Source organism: Nematolebias whitei, chromosome 15, assembly GCF_014905685.2.
Source record: "Nematolebias whitei isolate Nwh7 chromosome 15, NemWhi1, whole genome shotgun sequence".
Lineage (NCBI taxonomy): Eukaryota > Metazoa > Chordata > Actinopteri > Cyprinodontiformes > Rivulidae > Nematolebias > Nematolebias whitei.
This window is the reverse complement of record NC_056512.1, coordinates 23,162,543-23,182,256: the sequence shown is the minus strand read 5'-3', so window position 1 is coordinate 23,182,256 and position 19,714 is coordinate 23,162,543. Positions and strand designations below refer to the sequence as shown.

General features: G+C 42.3%; 1 protein-coding gene across 1 annotated transcript; it reads left to right on the top strand.

Annotated features, from left to right (window-relative positions):
- Positions 1-442: 442 nt before the first annotated feature.
- On the top strand, positions 443-19,329 carry evplb (envoplakin b). The gene is made up of 22 exons (XM_037688896.1): positions 443-598; positions 5,002-5,101; positions 5,175-5,329; positions 5,446-5,569; positions 5,655-5,786; positions 6,212-6,253; positions 7,644-7,805; positions 10,068-10,175; positions 10,309-10,404; positions 10,484-10,594; positions 10,694-10,840; positions 10,919-11,073; positions 11,175-11,272; positions 11,374-11,546; positions 13,195-13,373; positions 13,471-13,609; positions 13,721-13,914; positions 14,000-14,150; positions 15,201-15,284; positions 15,360-15,479; positions 15,567-15,659; positions 15,756-19,329. Exons 1-22 carry the CDS (start codon positions 558-560, stop codon positions 19,245-19,247), a joined length of 6,096 nt encoding a protein of 2,031 aa, XP_037544824.1. The 5' UTR covers positions 443-557; the 3' UTR covers positions 19,248-19,329.
- The last annotated feature ends 385 nt before the right edge of the window (positions 19,330-19,714 follow it).

Here is a 19,714-nt window from a genome sequence, read left to right as displayed (position 1 = left end):
TGATTGTTAAATGATCCTTATTGTTCAACAGGTTCCTCTACATTCTCTTATGAATGTGAAGAAAGTTGTAACTGCTCTGACACTTGTTTTATTTGATCCTAGAGTCAAATTCTTATCATGGTTTCTGATCATTACCTTCTGTAAGCTACAGGATCATAAAAGATGACCAGAATTGTCCAAAAGCTTCATAAATGAACGTTTTTGGCAGCGCTCGCTCACATTTCAACACATTTCCTGAGTTTTGATCATGAAAAGTACATTTCTGAGGCAGCGGATCCAGGAGAAGAAATGCACAGAGAGGGTAATCCAGATTAAAATGTCAGCGTGAGGTTTTTTTTTCTTATTGAAGTGACAGGAGAGCGGAACAGGTCGACCCGGTCTGCTCCTTGAATGCTGCTGCTGCTGACGACACACCTGTTGGTCTGGGAGGAGCTGAGACAGGTGGACGCTCCTTAACTTAGAGGAGACGCAGTGAATGAGCGAGGGAGAAGGGGAGCTGGAGGAGAGGAACACACTCGGATTCAGATTTCAACAGCAGGACCCGCCGGTGCCCCGAGATGTCGAAGAAAGGGGACTACAGCCCTGCAAAGATCAACAAGTGAGTTTCAGTGTGTGTGAGGCCTCTGTCTCCATCTGTTGCTTCTTTTTGACGTCTCTTGCTGAAGCCTCACACTTTTTGTGAACCATAACTCCATCCAGGCCTCTTTTATGTCGCTGGAGCCGTATAGATACACACATCTGCTTTTGTTCTGTTTACACTCATAATCTGTTACTAACCTGCTTTTGGCTCTTTACCTGAGGAGTGTATCATCAGCGTATATAAACACATTATCAGTGAGCTGACAGAAACCCAGAGCGAGTCATTAATATCTGCCACTTGTCCTTGCATGGACTGTGTCACGGTGCAAAGTCAGGTGAGTGTTACCTGTCACCGAGGAGGACGCACACCTCTGAGCGTGTTTGGAGTTTCGTGGAGGGGTGTGGTGCATGAAAGCAAAGGAGTGGCAGGCCCCTCCAGCTTCATGCTGCTCCTGTTTGTCTCCATGAATGCTGGGAGGCAGGAAATTTGTGACTCATGGCTGCAGGCTCGTGCTGTTGAAACGAGACTCGGAAAGTACGCCACAGTGTCAATTTGCAAACAATAAAAATAAAAAATGGCTGTCTCTGACAGTAATCCATTCATCTACAGCTAGTCAACGCAATTCAAGATGGCTGCCACAGCAAAGTGATCTGAGCGAACACAAAAATGGTCATAAATCTGTGAATCTGACAGATTCTGAGCTAAAGTTTGGTGTGGTAGTGGCTGAGAGTCATCCTCAACCTATACTCTGAGTGCTCTGAGATTTGTGTTTAAAAGTTAAATATCTCCTGATCCTGGATGGATTTTAATGAAACTTTCAGAAAGTAATCTACAACTGATTCAAAGTGGCAGCAGCAGCTAACTAACAGACTGAACTCAGTCAAGTTTACAAATACTGAGCTAAATTTTGGTGTAATAGTTGAGAGTCATCCGACACTAGAGCGTGAGAACAATATTTTCATGAAAACTCTACGTGGACGGCAGCGGGCCACATGCATTCTGTCAGATGTCTAGGCCTTTAATTACTATAATACAATTGTTCAGACTTTTTAAACGTGGTGTTTTGTGAAGTTATGTATGTAATCAGACTAATAAGAGCAGATTTTGATCAACTAAAACAATTTAAACTTTAAAGATTTCATACTGATTTAACAAAACTTAAACTTTTGCATCATATTTTTTTTTCTGCGTAGACCTTGATGTTTTACTCTTGTGGATGACTGTTTTAGGCCACAGTCTGTGCTCCATTACAGTCAGAAATGCGTGGCGGAAAATGAAGTGTGTCAAACACGCCCGGTCAGCGTAACTAGCTGATGCAGAAAGGATGTGACGTAAAAAGATGCAGCGCGTTCATCTGAACTGAGGCAAAACCTTTAGGGTTTGTTTTAGGTGGCAGAAATCTGCTCTTGAACAGGCCATGAATTAAATTAGATGTCAGCTTAACTTAAACAAGGATTTGCTCCTGATTCTTTAAAGTGAAATGACTCTAACTGTTATCTGCTGCAGGTAAGATACTGATGGATCATAGCAACTTCACATTAAGCCACTTAAAAAAAATCTGTATTGATCCTTTATAGCAGTATTATGCAATATACGTCATGCAATTAAAAAAAAAACCAACATAAAATATGTTTTTGAGGATTACAATGAAACTGTTTTGGTTGATAATAAATGGATGTGAGTGCAGGAATGTTAGTCGTTAACTTCCTTACTGCTCAGAGTGACATTGTTTCACTGGGAGTGATGACAGAACGGCCTTCATAGACTCTGACTCCAAGCAGCCATAATGTCTGACCACACCTGTCATACCCCCACCCCCCACTTTCAAACAACATGGTTTTATTTGGGCAATCAAGTGTAGTGTGTGTGTGTATCTGCAGGAATGTCTGTGTCACACACACACACACACACACGCACACACACACACACAGAAACAGCATTCCTTACTGCTAACGGGGACACTCCCCTTCCATCTGACAATGTGTCCCCTGGCTCTTAATCCGGGTGTGTCACGATAAATGGCTGTCGTGTTAGAGGAGCAGGACTCGCAGAGCAAACAGCCGGAGCGCCCGAACAGGTCTGCTGGAAGGTTTTTAAAGAGGAGAGCTGCTGAACAGGTGGAGGCATCTTCTTTGTCTGGGCTGCCAGGCCCGTCTGACTTCAACGTCCTTTCAATTATCAAAAAGCTGCAATGTTGTGAGAAATGTAAATAAAAACAGAATGTAACGATTTACACATCTTATAAGCCTATATTTTATTCACGGTGGAACATAGTACAGTGTCGGTTAGGAAGAAATAAGATCATTGTGGATTTAATGGCAGCAACTCGTCTGGATGGAGCCAACCAAAAGCTGTAAGTTTAAGCTGTGCACAGGAAGCAGGACGCTGAGAAGACCAAGGAGCGTTTTAGAGGCTGAGCCAGAAGTAAAGAGCAGCGTCTGCAAAAAACTGCCTGAAAGTAGTGGAACAATTTCAGAATATTGTTTTTATTTGGGAAGACTTTAAAAATCATTATTTACAGTTCATATTATTAAACTATTTCAAGACTCGGGAGAAATCTGAGCTCATAGGACCAAACTAAAGTCATTGTTAGATATCTGTGATCTTCAGGCCCTCGGGGGCCGCTGCAGGTCTGACTCTGTTCACATCACAGCATGAACTCAGGAGCATGTCTGACAGTTCTCTGTGCCACCCACAAATACAGTTTAAAGCTCTATCATGCAAAGAGGATGTGAACTTCATCTAAAAATGTTGCGGTCTTCTCTGGACCAAAACTTGTTTAACGACTGAGGCAAACTGAAACGCTCTGTGCTCAGAGGAACCAAGTCTGAAATTTGTTTGGAAAGCATCCTTTGTAGCATTCAGTGGTTCCTAACTCTAGTCCTTGAGGAACACCATCCTGCATGTTTTAGTTGTTTCTCTGCTCCAACACACCTGATTCAGTGATTTAATTACTTCCTCAAGTTCTGCAGAAGCCTGTTAATAATCCGTTCATTAAAATCAGGTGTGTTGGAGCGGAGAAGCAACTAAACCAGTGGTGTAGTCTACATTTTCGTAGTGGGTATACTGTGCTTAGAAACCAAAGTACACTGGTTAGTACAATGTAATCATCAATTTATTTTGATTTTTAAGCATATTGAACATTTCCAAATTTCTCTGATATGAATAAATGAACAACAAACTTTGTACAATAGTTGGCTTTGTATTAAAAACATGTTATAGAATTTATAAAACAGTATTAAAGCAAAGCGCTGCATACAGACAGATTGTTACAGAAGCGTTATGACGTTTAACATATCAGTGACATGTACCTAACGATATGTCATGTATCAGTGGGCAGTTTTAAGTGGGTATACTGATATTCTTAATCTTTTCTAGTACATATACTCTGTATACCCAAGGGATCATGTAGACTACACCACTGAACTAAACCATGCAGGATGGTGTTCCGCAAGGACGAGGGTTGGGAACCACTGGATTCGTTGAACCCAATGCAGACAGATGCAAAGAACTCAAATATAAAAAATAAATAATTTCTTATTTATTAAATAAGGAACACAGAAGACTGGCGTGGCGGCAAAACTAACATCGAGGGATCATGGAGACACGGAGGAAGACAGAACTTGACGCCTTACAGGACAATCCACTGACAGGAACAACAAGGAAATGCAGAATCTATAGAGACGCTGACAAGGAAATAATTACAGACGCCTGGGGGAGGACAATGAGGGACAGGTGCAGCAGGAGTTGGCAACACGAGGGACACGCACTGAGGAACACTGGACAGAGGACACAAGAAAATCACACACAGATCATCTCAGTTTGCAGTAAAGAGGAGCGGGGTCGCTCTCACACACACACACACACACACACACACACACACACACACACACACACACACACACACACACACACACACACACACACGCACAGCTGTCCTGTTGGTTTGTGCAGAGGCTGAACTTCTTAGAAGTAAAGATGGGCAGAGGTTCACCGGTCCGCAAAAATCTGCATCTGTGTGGACAGTTTACACATGGGAAGGCACCATCACTGCAGAAATAATTAATATTCAAGGTTTAGAACATTTGCTTCCATGAGTCAAGGCCTTCCTACACAAACCACACGCTGCCTTCATCACAACGATGTGGCTTCTGATCATTTTCACAGAGGATGTTTAGAAAAGAGAAAGCAGACTTTACTTATTTGTATAAATTCCTGGATGTCTGTTGGATCACACTATTTTAACCCCACGCACACTCAGACAATGAACCAACCTGTTTCTAGACGTTAAAAGCAACCTGATCATTTTATGAGTGAATAAAGTCATAAATGTCTTACTTCAGTTTTTCATATTGTGCTCCAGTCCAGTCAGGACTCAGGAGCGTGCACACATCTGCAGTAATCTGCATGTTTCCACACAGGACTCAGGTCAGTGAACTGGCCCAGGTCATCTCTCGCATGCAGAAGAATGCAGACCAGGTGGAGAAGAACGTCCTGCGAGCTGAGGAGCTGCTGGAGCTGGTGAGAAATGACAAAAAACAACAACGTTGCAAATTTTTACTGAGCTGGAAAAGTGAAAACTGCTGCTGTGCAGGACAAAGCAAACGATGAGAACAACAAGAAGCTCCTCTACCAGAAGGAGGCTGCAGACAACCTGGCGCAGGCCGAGGGGCTGCTGAAGGACCTGTTCATGGACGTGTCCAAAGCCAAGAAACTGCAGCATCCGCAGGCGGGAGAGATCGAGAGAGAGTATGTTGCCTGTCGTCACCTCAAACCTGCAGCGTCACATTCCTTTGGTTTATTCTCGCCACGCACCCTTTTCCACATTCCTGCTCTAAAGGAAACTTGTGTGTTTGTGTTTTCAGCGTGAACAACCTGCATCATCGCTGGGTGAAGGACTGCGCCACGTTCAGGGACCTTTATGAACAGGTCCAAGACTTGGACACGGCACAGAAGATCGACTGGGCTCCTGTGCTCCAAGAGAAACTGGTCAGTGGAGCTGCAGCGTCAATAATTTGCTTGTGATGAGCTGAAAACGTAACCAGGTCTTGGACGTGTGATGTTGTGACTGTAGAACAAGTTGAAGTCCCAGACGTACGGACCCAAACTGTCTGATGTGGAGAAACAGATCGCAGAGCACAACATCCTGCACCAAGAGGTGGAGGCCTACAACAGCCAGCTGCAGCCCACTACCACAGCCTCCAAGGTACCACTGCTGTGTGTGTGTGTGTGTGTGTGTGTGCGTGTCCTTGTTTATGCTACTTTGTGAGGCCCATTTTTTCAACTTATACTGCATTGTGAGGACCAACTGCTCCTTATGGGGCCCAAAGCCCAGGCCCCATAAGAAGAAGTCCTGTTGGTGGGTTAGGGACTAGGTTTAGGACTAAGGTGTGAATTGAGGATGTGTTAGGTTTAGGGTTAGGTATGTACTGGTAATGGTTAGGTTAAGGATAAAGGTCATGGTTAGGCTATAGAAATGAATGAAAAATGAATGAAGTCAATGCAAAGGCCCCATAAAGATAGCAAAACAAACCTATGTGTGTGTGTGTGTGTGTGTGTGTGTGTGTGTGTGTGTGTGCAGACTCCACAACACCATGCAGGGCTCATTTCTTCCATGTTGCTTTCTTTCAGGAGGAGTATGTTGCTCTCAAAAAGAAATATGCAGAACTCATTGTGAGTATTTATCGTGTGAACGTTCATGAAACGTTCTCACTGTTGTGATCCATTTCTCTTCCAGATGTTTTTTTGCGTCTTTCTCGTTCACAGTTTTTGTGCTATTTCAACAAACCATAAACCAAAACGTTCAACTCTTTCAGGACAATCCTGCTATCACTTTTAGTATTGATGCAACTTTAGCTTTTTGAAATATTTAGCCATTTCTGACACTTTTTTCCCCCTAATAGAAAATGAATTGAGCTCATTTTACCTCCTTGAACTCTTCACATCTGTTTACAACCTTTTACTGCTCCTTTCATATTTTGTTCTGTTTCATCTTCTTTCAGCTTCCTTCTGCAAATTTAAATGTTTTTCAGCTACTTTCAGCCAATTTCAGCTGTTTTGTCCTTTAAGATCATTTCTGCTAACGACAAAATTTTTGTGCTTCTAACTTCTTTCTGTTAATTTCAGCTTGTTATGCTCCTTTCAGCTTATTTCTGCTAGATTCAATTTTCAGCTACTATTTAGCTGTTCCATGCTAATCTTAGCTTTTTTGGCTAATTCTAAATGTTTGCCCTCCTTTCAACCTTTTTCAGCCTAATTCAGCAAAAATGTGCTCTCACCAGTTCCTACTGGTAATTTAAAACTTTTCAGCTACTTTCAGCTGATTTGTTGTTGTTGTTGCTGTTGTTTTTGCTAGTTTCAGCTTTTTGCAGATAATTTCCACTTTTTTGCTTTTTTTGGCTTCTTTCAATAAACATGTGCATTTTCTGCTTTCTTCTGCTTATTTAAACTTGTTTTACTGTTTCAGATACAAATTTTTTTTTTTAGCATTTTTAGCTAATTTCAGCTGTTTTCATATGAATTCAAGTTGTTCATGGTAATTTCTGCTACTTTCAGCCTAATTAACTTCTTTCTGCTTGTTATGCTTCTGCCAGCTTTTTTCTACTATTTTCAGCTTTTTCTTCAGCTACTATTTAGTGGTTTTGTGCTAAATTTAGCCTTTTCAGCTAATTACCTGTACATGTTTTTTTTTCTAATTTCAGGTTGTTCCACTTCCTTCTTGTAGTTTAAGCTTCTTTCTGCTTTTTCAACTACTTTTCAGTTATTCTTTGCTGAATTAAGCTCTTTTTTTAAGCTCATTTCCTCATTTTTGTGCTCATTTCTGCTTATTTAAACCTAATCAGCAAATATGTGTTTGTTCTGCTTCTTCTGAAAACTTCCATTCAGCATGCTTTTAATCTAATTTCAGCTGTTTTTCAGCAAGTTCTTCAGCAATAAGCATTCACACTGCATTTTCACAGGAAATGCAATTTCTCTAGTATATTTTATTTTCACACCTCCCTTGGTGTTTGTATTTTCTCGACCTGTTCTAAATGTTACCTGTGTGTGTTTGTTTCCTGTGCAGGAGAGCTCCCAGCTGAGGCGCAGCTACCTGGCCTCTTTGTACGAATACATGCAGAACTGCAGCAAGGAGCTGGTCTACCTGTCAGGCCAGCAGGATCGGATCCTCCAGAGGGACTGGAGTGATCGGATGGTTGACGCCTCGGGCGTTCGTATGGAGTATGAGGTGAGCAGCCGCAGTGTGAATGGCATGTGGCCACAGTTATGTGAAATGATTTAAGGTGTTTTTTCCTCCATGTTTGTGTCTAATGGAGCTACGTCTGAGTAAAACTAAAACAAACACAGTTTTTAAACAGTGCATATCTTTTTGCTTTCCTTCAAGTTTAACGTGAAATGCTCATGTTAGTTATTTTTATTGAACTTTTTAAAGTATTTTTACATATTATACAGCTTTACTGAAGCTGGTTGTTGGGACATGCAGGACCACCTCTCTGTTAGAGAAGTTGGCAGCATGATGGATCAGTGGTTAGCACTGTTGCCTCACAGCCAGAAGGTCCTGGGTTCAATCCTCAACTGGACCTGGGGGTCTTTCTGTGTGGAGTTTACATGTTCTTCTCGTGCTTGCGTGGGTTTTCTCCAGGTACTCCGGTTTCCTTCCACAGACCAAAAACATGCATGTTAGACTGCCTTCAGGTCCAGGCCTCCCTTGCAAAAGAGATCAGTGATCTCAATGGGATCTGCCTGGTTAAATAAAGGGTAATAAATAATAAATAAATAATGAGCCAGAGCTTGTGTGTGAGACTGAAAGGGACCGACTAGATATTATTGGACTCAACTCAACACACAGCATAGGTTCTGGAGCCAGTCTTCTGGATAGGAGTTGTATGGATCCTTTATTTAACCAGGAAAAATAACTCGTCGAGATTAAAAACCTCTTTTCCAAGAGTGACCTGGCCATAAATTGGGCCTTATTCCAATCTGGACCTGCCGACGATGAGACGGATCCTCTTCAGTGACCTTGTCTTACCTGCTGTGATCTCCAGCTCTCACTGGAATGGTTCACAGTCAAGTGTGAAGTACGTTGTAGTTGAGATTAAGATCAGCACATCCAAATCTACAGATGGTACAACATGTCTTCATAGTATTGCATACTCTGTATGTACTCTCTGTGCCTGTTCGTTGTAGTGAAGAGGGAGCTGAGCTTTCAGGAGAAGCTCTTTTTACCAGGTGGCCTGTGTTCCTGCCCTCACCTGTGGTCGTGAATACTAGTTTACAAAAGAACAGCATCATGGATACAAACAAGATAAATGAGTTTTCTCAGCTGCTTCTCCACATCAAGTTCAGGTGGTTCCGGCTTCTGGTAATGATGCCTTCTGAACGCCTCACTGAGGTGTTCTGAGCAAGTCCAACTGGGAGGAGACCCCGGGAAAGACCCAGAGCTCGCTGGAAAGACAGTTTCTCAGCTGGCCTGGGAACACCTTGGGGTCCTCCTGGAGGGCGTCTGCAGAAAGAGATGTTTGGGTAAATTAACTCTGGAACGAGTGGCAGCTAATGGATTTCTACATGTATACATTTCATGTTTGGTAAAAATAGATAAAAGTGGAACACAACCCTTGTAAAAGTATAACAACATGGTAAATTCAATTTGTATGTGGTAACAGAAATGTAAATACAGTACAATACCTCGTCAGAAAAGGTTGGATTGTCAACTCTGGGTTGGGCATAAGCCCCACCCCAATATCAAGGAGTTCATACATCTTTGGGTCTTGTTAAAAAGTGGGTGCAGAGTAGAGCAGAAGGTTGTATAAATAAAGGTTGAATGAATTGATAAGCAACTTGGGACAGTGTCTGCTGTGAGGAAGACATATTGAGGAACAACCTGAAAGGCAAAGCTGTCAATTTATAAACTCAGTGTTCCAAACTTCATCTATGACTATGAGCTCTGGGTAATGAACCTATGGTTATAAGCTCTGGGTGAGGAACCTATGGTTATAAGCTCTGGGTGATGAACCTATGGTTATGAGCTCTGGGTGATGAACCTATGGTTATAAGCTCTGGGTGGTGAACCTATGGTTATAAGCTCTGGGTGATGAACCTATGGCTATAAGCTCTGGGTGATGAACCTATGGTTATAAGCTCTGGGTGATGAACCTATGGCTATAAGCTCTGGGTGATGACCAAAAAAATGGGACTGAAAATATGACTGCTGATGTGTTTTCCTGCACAGTCACCTTTAGGGATGAGATGAGGAGTTCAGCCGTCTGCGAGAAGCTCAGGGTCTCTGCTCCTCTGCATCAAAAGGAGCATCTGGTAAGGAAGGTGGAGGTGTTTCAAACATGTCCAACTGGTCCATACTGACCCTGGTCTCACAGCTGGCTTGGGAACCCCTCCAGATGAGCTAGAGAAGATAGTTATGGACAGGGAGGTCTGGGGCTGTTTCCCCCATCTCGGACAAATGCATCATGCATGTCTTTGTGTTTATGTTCAGAAATTCAAAACTAATGGACTGCTTGCACATGAGCGTGAGGTCAACCAGCTCCAGGCGGAAGGAGACCGTCTCATTGAGTCAAAACATCCTGGCAGCAGAACCATTGAGGTAACACGTCAAACATCAAGCACATCTTTCTACGCTCAGTGTCAGAAACTCATAAGTTTATTAACAAAATATTTACGATGAATTTATATTGTCGGATTTAGCTACTCTGAAAGTTTTATTTATTTTCTGCCAGATACACAAAGACACCGTACAGATGGAGTGGCAAGGCTTCCTTAACCTGTGTCTGGCACAGGAAGTGCACCTGAACAACCTTGACGCTTACAAGAAGGTAAAGACCAACAGAGCGGCCATCTGTCGTATAACCTGCTTAAACAAACGATTAAAGAAACTGCTGTTTGTTTCTGTAGTTCCAGCTAGATGCAGAGACTTTGTCCGAGTCTTTGGACAGACTCAGTTCCACTCTGGATCCAAAGTCGCTGAACAAAAAGAGCAACCCAGAGGTCCTGATAACACTGGAGGTACAGTCCTGTAAATTATTATGAGACACATTTAATAACATCCTGATTGGAAATACAGTACCTGTAATTCTTCTGACTTCATTTATAATTAATGAAAAGGGAGATGAACCGGCTGTGAAAAGGAACGAGCAGCGCATGGACGCTCTCAGGCAGCTCAGCCGCACCATTGTGCCTCTAAAGCTACGCAGAATCCAGCCCACCAAACCCACCAAGGTGGTGTCCCTGTGTGACTGGGTGGACGGACAGGTAAGGTGTTGTCTCACGAAGGTGACAAGTTGGTGAAAGTGTTGTCAGGCTCATTTCGTCATCTTCTCATGGATGTAGGAAGCAGTGGAACGTGATGAGATGCTCAACCTGAAGTCCTTCGCTGACGATAAGAAGTGGAATCTCGAGGACAAAAACGGGAAGATCAGAACCCTCCCTGGGGCTTGTTTTGAGATCCCACCGCCTGATACTGAGGTGCTGGAGACCGTTAACAGGTACACTAATAAACTCTCCTGTTGTTTTAGGTAATTAACCCAAAGACAAAGCCTAAATTCATCTGGAACAGCTTTAAAATAAATGTGTGTTTGTGGTTCAGCCTGGACAGAAAGCTGGCAGACCTGAAGAAGCGTAGATCAGGGCTGATGGACTCCTTGAAGAGCCCTGCGATGGAGGTGGTTCAGTCCCAGAAGACAGGTGACAAGACAGCCCTCCACATTTTCTCATGGTCAGACCCTCACATTTATGGACTGTTTGTTCTCAGAGTGGACTTTTCTTTTCTTTCTGTTCCTGATCAGTTGTTATGCAAAGTTCTCCAGACGATATCAAAGCTGCAGATGTCCTCAGTGACATAGACCGGATCAACAAAGCTTTGGACAGGAGTGAAAAAGAAATTCTGAACAGACTGAGGACCCCACTGGATAGTCACAGTCCAATACAAGACCTGGAAAACAAACAGCGGGACCACGAGGTGTGCTTTCATAAAACAATTCCTCAAAACAAGAAAAATAATCATTAAAGCATCTTTACTTTATTCGGAAAGTTTAGTTTTTTAGATTTGCAACAGTAATGCTGCGTTCAAAGCTGGTAAAAAGCTGGTAAATCTGAGTGTTACCAGATTTACTTAATTATTGGGAAAAGACAAATTTCCAACTTGTCAGAATAGCTCATTACCTCTATAGTAAACCTCTATATTAAAACACATATGCTAACTTTAACATTAATGGATTCCAAAAACATTAATTAAGGGAACTGTACGGTTAAAATGACCTAAAATTAGCAGAAATGATCGGAAAATTTTTCAGGAGAAAAAATGTGTGTGTATGTTACTGGAAAATATATATTTTCCTAGTAGTTTTTCCACTAGAAGAATAACCGAACCACTTTTGATGTTTATTTCACCTGTACAGTTCACAAAAGTTAACATTTTCTTCTTGTGGAAAAACTACCAAAAAAATATATATTTCCGGTAGTTTTAGCAGAGGAAGAAAATACCAGAAAACATATTTTAAGTTTATGTGTTTTAGGAGTTATGAGCTATTGTGCCAGGTTAGAAATGAGTCTTTCCCCAATAGTTCAGTAAATCTGGTAAAACTCATATGTCCCAGCTTTTTTCTAGCCTTGAATGCAGCATTTCCTTTGTGAATCTGAAGCAGTAAGAAAGTCTCAAGGCACACAGGCAGCTGATCCGTGTGCTCTTGTTGACTGGTCTGTCCACAGCAGGTGGTTTGTGCACGTGTATTTGACTATTTGTATGCACAGAATATTTCTACTTGTGCAAACTGAATGTGTACATTTGAAAAACTGGTTATGTATTTGTCAAACTTGTGGTACGCTTATGGATCTTACTGTACGCATACAAATCTTGTTGTACACTTGTGTGACTACTTTTGAGACTGATTTATCTCCATAGATTTGGATCGTTTGCAAATGTCACATCTCTATTTTACATGTTTCACACAATTGAAACATCAATAGACGTATGTGTCTCCTTTCGTTCAGCATGCCTCTCCCTGCTACATTTATCTTTTAGATCCATCCAGAGTGCAGAACGTGCACACCCAAACTCTCTTTGGCTTCCTTATATTTTTAATCTGTAATTTTCTCGTCCAAACTTAAAAATTTGGTCTCTTCAATCTTTCAAATCTCCTACATAATGTACGTAGAAATAAATTTACACATGTGGCCACCAGACATTTTGGCTTCTCGACGTTAAAAACTTTTTAAAAATGACATATTTTTCACACATCAACAGTTTGAAGCAGGTTTCTGTTAGATGACGAGAAGTGTCTGTGCTTGTCCTCCCTCCACTTCCCAGAAAAGGCGGGAGTCGCTATGACAACCATTGGCTCAGCACTTTCTAAGTTACTGTATTGGGTTATTTCTTTTTTTATCCTTCCGTCATGGCTGCCCCATACATCTTGAATGATTTGAGGGCTTCTATCTTTATAGTTAAAAGTCCAGAAAAACTGACGGGGCAAACAGGAAACGTTTTTTTTCCACACAAAATTTCAAAACAAAGCTCTATGAGTCATTTCTTTCAGGCAGAAGGTGCACTGGAACCCTTAGAAGTTTCTTCAGAAATGTTTTTGTGTTAAAACCCTGTTCCTGTTCTGCAGAAATTTGCTCAGACGGTCAGAAAGCTGGAATCTGAGAAGTTTGCCATCCAAAGAGAGATGGACCCCATTCTGGCCAAGAAACCTCTGGGTCCCACTGCCTCCACTGTGGCGCTTAAACTCAGCTCCGCCGACAACAAGATCCACAACATCAACATGCTTATTGAGCTTTACAACAAAAAGTACATTTTTTATTAATTGAATATAAAAACTATATCATCTCCGGTGTAAGTGCACGGTGTTTGTAGTTTATTTTGTTTGCTCTTTGTCTCCTTTCAGAGTTTTAGCCTCAATGTTCCTGGAGAAGCAGAAAAAGAAGATTGATGGTTACGTCTCAGGGTTTGAGGACAAACTCGCTAAAGATGGTGTCATCCTTAGTGAAGAGAAAGCTCTTCAGACTCGCATTAATAACCTCCAGGTGTTGAATCATCTTAACCAATTAAAAAAAAAAAACACTTGAAAGTGTAGAGCACCAAACCAAAATGTAGTTTTCCTTCTCTGTTTAATCTTTCTGATTAATCTCCAACAGGCGATGCAAAACGATGCTCTATCCAACAAAGACGAGCTGAGACAACTGGGCAAAGATTTGGACCTGGTGAAGCAAGCGTGCAGCTCTCTGCAGCAGAGCGCCAACGAGTACTGCCCGGACGTCCGCCGGCAGGAGAGCGAGGTGAAACAACTGAAGAACAGGGACACGAATGTCAACAATCAGATCCAAGAGAGGTGAGGGCAACACAAACCCACCAGCCATTACTGCTACAGTATAAATGTTTTTTTACTTGTGTATTTTCTGTATGTTTTGCTTTAGGTTGGCTTTTCTAAAGCAAGGAAACAATAAAGTTCAAGAATTTGAAAGTGCGGTACAGTCACTGGATTTTTTCTTGGTCAATTTGCCAAATAACTCGGTCAAACCTACCGACGGGCTGGCAGAAATAAGAGCCAAGGAGAAATCTCAGAGGGTAAATGGGTTTTATTATCTGTCTACAACTTTTCCACAAAGTTTGTTCCTCTTTAAAATCTAAATGGAAACAAGTGAAATATGTAGGTTGCAAAAGTACACAGCCCCTTGACATGCTTTCCATTTTGTTGCCCTACAACCTGGAGTTCAAAAAGATTGTTTTAAGAATTATGTTTCTTAATTTAATCAGCTACCATTTTAAAATGCAAAATAGTATTTTGTTGTGAAACAAACAAGAAATAAGACAAAAAATATATTGACATCCTGAAAAAGAAATCTGTTGAAGTCTTCCAGATTTGAAACTGAGACAGAAGTTCAGAAGTTTTTCCCTCTTTCCTTCAACTTCAGCCAGTTTCTCAGTCCCTACTGATCAAAGACATCCCCACAGCATGATGCTGCCACCACCGTGCTTCACTGTTGGGAGACTGTTGGCTTTGACGGCCAAAAATGGTTGTTTTAGTCTCCATCTAACACCTTTATTCTACTTGTTTGAGAAGTCTCTGGTGTTTTTATTTTCTTATTTTGTCAAATTCCAAATTATCTGACAATCTTCCACGCAGCCCAGCTCTGTTGACCTTTTAGTGGTCAGATGAACCAACTCCTAGCCTCTTGTTTGCTTCTCTAATTATTGTCCTCCTTGCCCAGTACATGAGTTTTGAAGGACGACCTTCTCCTGCTTTGGTGGTATCATCTTTTAATTATGTTATAATGAAACAATTTAATGAAGATCTGTAAGCTGTTTAAGGTTTAACATGTTTTTTTTAATAACCCAACCTGGATTGGTACTTTTCCACAACTTTGTCTCTGACCTGTATGAAGAGTTCTTGCATGCAAAACATTTGTTTGTTATATTTTACAAAAACGTTAGCCCCAATTTTCACAAATCAATATGAAGTATTTTGTGTTGGTTCCTTAGGTGCAAACTAAACCATATTACTGTAGGTTGTAAGGCAACAAAGTGGAAATAATTCTGACAGAGTCTAATACTTTTGCAGCCTTCTGTTAGTCTCTACTGTGACTTCTGTTTTTTTAAAACAATGTTCTTGTTTAGAGAGTGGTGGAGGACATCAAGAAGAGGTCTGCTGATTTAGTCAAAGTTAAGGACCTGTCCAAAGATCTGCAGAGTGTTTTAAATGTGAGTTTAGAAAACAGCTTTTATGAAATGTTAAATTTACTTTAGATCTAGTATCAAACTTGTATTTTCTTTCAGGAGTATGAGACAAAGTCAAAGGTTTATTCTGGGACTCTGGGCTATGAGGAGGAAGAAGATGACGACAGCAATGAGACACCAGTAAAAACTCCACCTCTGGCTAAGGAGGTTCAGAAAATGGTGCGACTTCAGACAGAAGTGATTTAAAGGTATGTTTGGTCATTTCTAGTGTTTTAAAGCAAATGTTGGGTTTTTCCTCTGCTGCAGGAGAAAGCTGTACTGAACCACTTCTCTGAGGTGTCAGCTGAAAACAACCAGCGCCTCCATCAGATAGAAACTGCAAAGAACATAGTGGAGAGGGTATGAGCTCCTCACTTCAAAATGCTGCCAGCAGCTGTTATTGTCAGTGTTTTCTACACAGTCTCATGTGCTGCATCGTCCTTTATTTGTGTGCAGAATGAAGAAAAGGTCAGTCAGGTTGTTGTCAGTCAGCGGCTCCAGCTTCAAAGCCAGCAGAAGGACATGGAGGCATCCGATAGTCTGAAAAGGGAGTTAAATGAAGAGGTTAACAGGCGCTTGATCGCTGAGAAAAATTTGGAAACTTTCAGTAAGAGATTTTTGTCTCTCAAGAGTAGAAGAGGAGTGGAGAGGTTGGAGGAGAAGGAGGTGGTGCAGTACTACCGTGATCCCAAACTGGAGGTGGAGCTCCAATCGCTGAAGGCTCGCATACACGAAGAAGATTTGAAGAAATCAAGAACCCAGTCTGAGATTGAAATGATCAATGAGAGGATCATAACCACAGAATTACAGCTGACCAAAGTCGAACCTAAACTGATCACCAAGCTCCTCACGGAATACGAGAGAGACCCCCAGCTGGAGAAAGAGGCAGTTAAGATTAGAGAAGAGATTCAGAGGATTTGGCTAGAGCTCCAAACAAGAGATTCAGAAACGGTTCACAAGAAAACTGAGCTCACAGTTCTGTCCCAGCAGAAACCAAATATCAGGGAGAAGGTTGTTAAGAAGGAAGTGGTGAGACTCGAAAAAGACCCGGAGATGCTGAAAGCCGTTCTAACATTCCAGGGTGATATCGCAGAGGAGGAGTTGAGGTGCAAGTCTCTGAATGAAATCATTTTCACTACCAGGAGCCAGATAAACAGTTTGGAGAGGGTTATCCACACCATTGAACCCAAAATCATCACCAAGGTGGTGAAACAAGTACAGCAAGATCCAGAACTGATTGATGAAGCAAAGAGAATAAAAACGGCCTTGGAAGAGGAGAAGGATGAGAACGTTATCCTGATAAAGGACCTGACCACCTTTCAGTTACGTTACGGTGAACTGGAAAAGGTCAAACCTAAAATGGAAATCAAAGAGATTGTCAACGAGATCTACAGAATCGATCCTGATACTGAAGTGGAGCTGGTCCGTTTGAAGAAAGAACTGCAGGACGTAAGCCGGAACCGCGTCAACCTGGACAAAGACATTGACATGGTGATGGCAACACTGACCACCCTGCGCACTCAGAAGCCCAAGGTGGAGTACAAAGAGGTGACCCAAGAGGTGATCAAAGAAGAGAAAAGCCCAGAGGTCACGAGGGAGTTACAAAGGCTGAGTAACCAAGTCTCCCGTCTGCAAGTCAACTATGACACCACCCTAGAGCTGCTACTTCGCCTACGTAAGGAAAGAGATGAGCTGAAAGCTGAAAAATCTAAGGTGGAGACAAACCTTATCACAAAAGAGGTCATCAAGTATGAGAATGATCCTCTTTTGGAGAAAGAAGTTGACAGACTTCGAAGGAACGTTAGAGAGGAGATTCACCAGCGCCGCAGTGTGGAGGAATTGCTCTTTGAGTTGCAGAACCAATACATTACCCTTGAGAGGCAGAAGCCAGAGGAAAAGATTGTGACACAGGAAGTGGTTCGTCTCCAGAAGGACCCCAAGCAGATCCAGGAGCATGAAAAGCTAAACAAGAACCTGGATGATGAAATAAAGACGCGTAGAAAATTCGAATTAGAGGTTAGACAACTGATGGCTAGGATTGAGGAAAAAGAGCGAAGTCTGGCAGATATGAACGAACGCCAGAGGAAGATCCAAGTGGAATCTGAGCTGAGGCAGATCAAAACTCGCATTTTCGAGCTGGAGAATGCCCCGCCACCCGTTGAAGAAAAGATCGTCATCGAGGAGGTTCTGAAAGTGGAGCGGGACCCTAAGCTAGAAAAACTCACTGACGGTATTCGGGCCGACTTGGAGACGGAGAGCACCAACTACAGTCGCCTAGAACGAGAAATTCGAAACCTCAAGATCAAGCTGGAAATCCTTCAAAAGGAGAAATCAGTTGAGAAGGTTGTTTACAGAGAAGTCATTCGTGTAGAAAAAGACCCAGCAGTGGAAGCTGAGAGGGACCATTTCAGAGAGTTATTAGCTCAGGAAAGAAATCTTAGGCAAGTGCAGGAAGCCAGCAACCAGAAAATAAGCATCCAGATCAAGCACTTTGAGACCTCAAAGTCTGTGACATCTCAAGAGGAGACAACTCTCGTCTCCCAAAGAGATACTCTACAAAGAGAGAAGGACGACCTCCTCAGACAGTTCAGAATGCTAGAGTCAGAGAGACAAAACATCAGCATAACCTTCCAGCAGCAGTCCAAACTGATGAGTGAGAGGAACCAGCTGGCACGACAGAGAAGTCTCAAAACAAACTCTGAGATACAGCGGCTGGAGAAGGAGATCCTGAACGAGAAGGACAAAATACACCAGAGAAACACGCTCATCATCGAGCTGCAGAATGGAATCAAGAATGAGGATCATTCTGAAACTCACACCAGAGAAACAAACCTCTCGACAAGGATAACCATCCTGGATCCAGAGACTGGTAAAGACTTGTCTCCCTATGATGCTTACTTACAAGGAGTGATCGATCGAAACAACTACCTTCAGCTGTCGCAGCTGGAGTGCGACTGGGAGGAAATCACCTCAACCGGTCCAGATGGAGACAACACGGTTCTGCAGGATCGAAAAAGCGGGAAGCAGTACTCTGTCAAGAATGCTCTTAAGGAAGGACGCCTGACTGAGTATGATGTGAGCCGTTACAAGGGAGGGAAAATGTCCATTTCTGAGTTTGCCCTCCTTGTTGCAGGAGAAAGAGAGAAGCCATACATTCCCCCATTAACGCCAAAATCTCCTGCCAAACCCATTCCAAGCTCTCCTATGAACTCAATGCCATCACCTCTTAGATCCTCGTACAGCAGCCTGAACAGCAGCCTGAACAGCAGCCTGAACACTCACCTCACTGGCAGTTCAAGCAACCTCCTTGCCTCATCAGGCGATGAACATTTCCCAATCTCTGGCATATATGACACCACCACCGAAAGCCGCATGTCTGTGAGAAGCGCCCTCACCCGCAAACTCATTGATGCTGACACAGCTCTGAAACTGCTGGAAGCCCAAGCAGCCACCGGCGGGATTGTGGATCTCACCAAAAAGGACAAGCTGTCTGTCCACAAAGCGTCCGAGAACGGGCTCATCGACTCAGGCCACATGTATAAACTGCTGAACGCCCAGAAAGCCTTTACTGGGGTCGAGGATCCGATGACAAAAGAGCGTCTTGCAGTGGGACAGGCGGCACAGAAAGGGTACATCCCGTCAGAAAATGCCAAGAGGTACATGGAGGCACAGTACCTGACCGGTGGGTTGGTGAATCCCAATAAAGCAGGCCGCTTAACTGTTGAAGAGGCCCTCTCCACCAAACTGATCAACAGCACAACTGGAGATGAGCTGAAGAATGAGGCTTCCCACACTAAAGAGCTGGTTGACCCGATCACCAAAGAAAAGATAACTTACAAGCAGGCTATGGATCGGTGCCGGAGAGACGTCACCACGGGGCTCTTATTGCTTCCTGCAGCCTCCACTAACGTTTTGAATGCACCTTCATACTCAAACTTTCGTTTCTAGAAACAGGTTAAAATATTAGTTTGCTACAACCAGAGGTGTTAAACGGTAGAAAATGGAAGCAACAGTTTTTTTTTTTTTTTTTCAAAAAGATTAAAAATAAAAATAAATAAGGTTTGGTGAAAATTATACATGAATATAATTTTTCTTAATGATTTAAGGTTACTGTAAAAAAAAAAAAAAAAAGTGTGTGTGTGGGGGGGGGGGTAATTTTTGTTTGATAAACTTGTTTCTGTTTTATGTGAAGTTTAATTATTCAAGTGTCAAATAAACTCAAGTTTTACGTTAATTTCTTCGCCCCTTGATTTACAATATTTAACAAAGCAAGTCCAAGTATAAAAACGGTTTAAAGTTCAGAGTATTGTGATACTTAATGCTCTGAACACGGCTGAGGTGGGGCATGATCTGCTTTGTGTGGTGCCATAGTTCAGATCTTATCAAGTGGAGTTTTATGGAAAGTTTATGAACAA

Bases quoted from the DNA above. Each gene is read 5' to 3' on its own strand.
- evplb (XM_037688896.1), top strand. From the start codon at position 558: ATGTCGAAGAAAGGGGACTACAGCCCTGCAAAGATCAACAA. The intron at 10,176-10,308 runs GTAACACGTCAA...ATTTTCTGCCAG, and splicing joins CTGGCAGCAGAACCATTGAG to ATACACAAAGACACCGTACA. The intron at 11,074-11,174 runs GTACACTAATAA...TTTGTGGTTCAG, and splicing joins GTGCTGGAGACCGTTAACAG to CCTGGACAGAAAGCTGGCAG.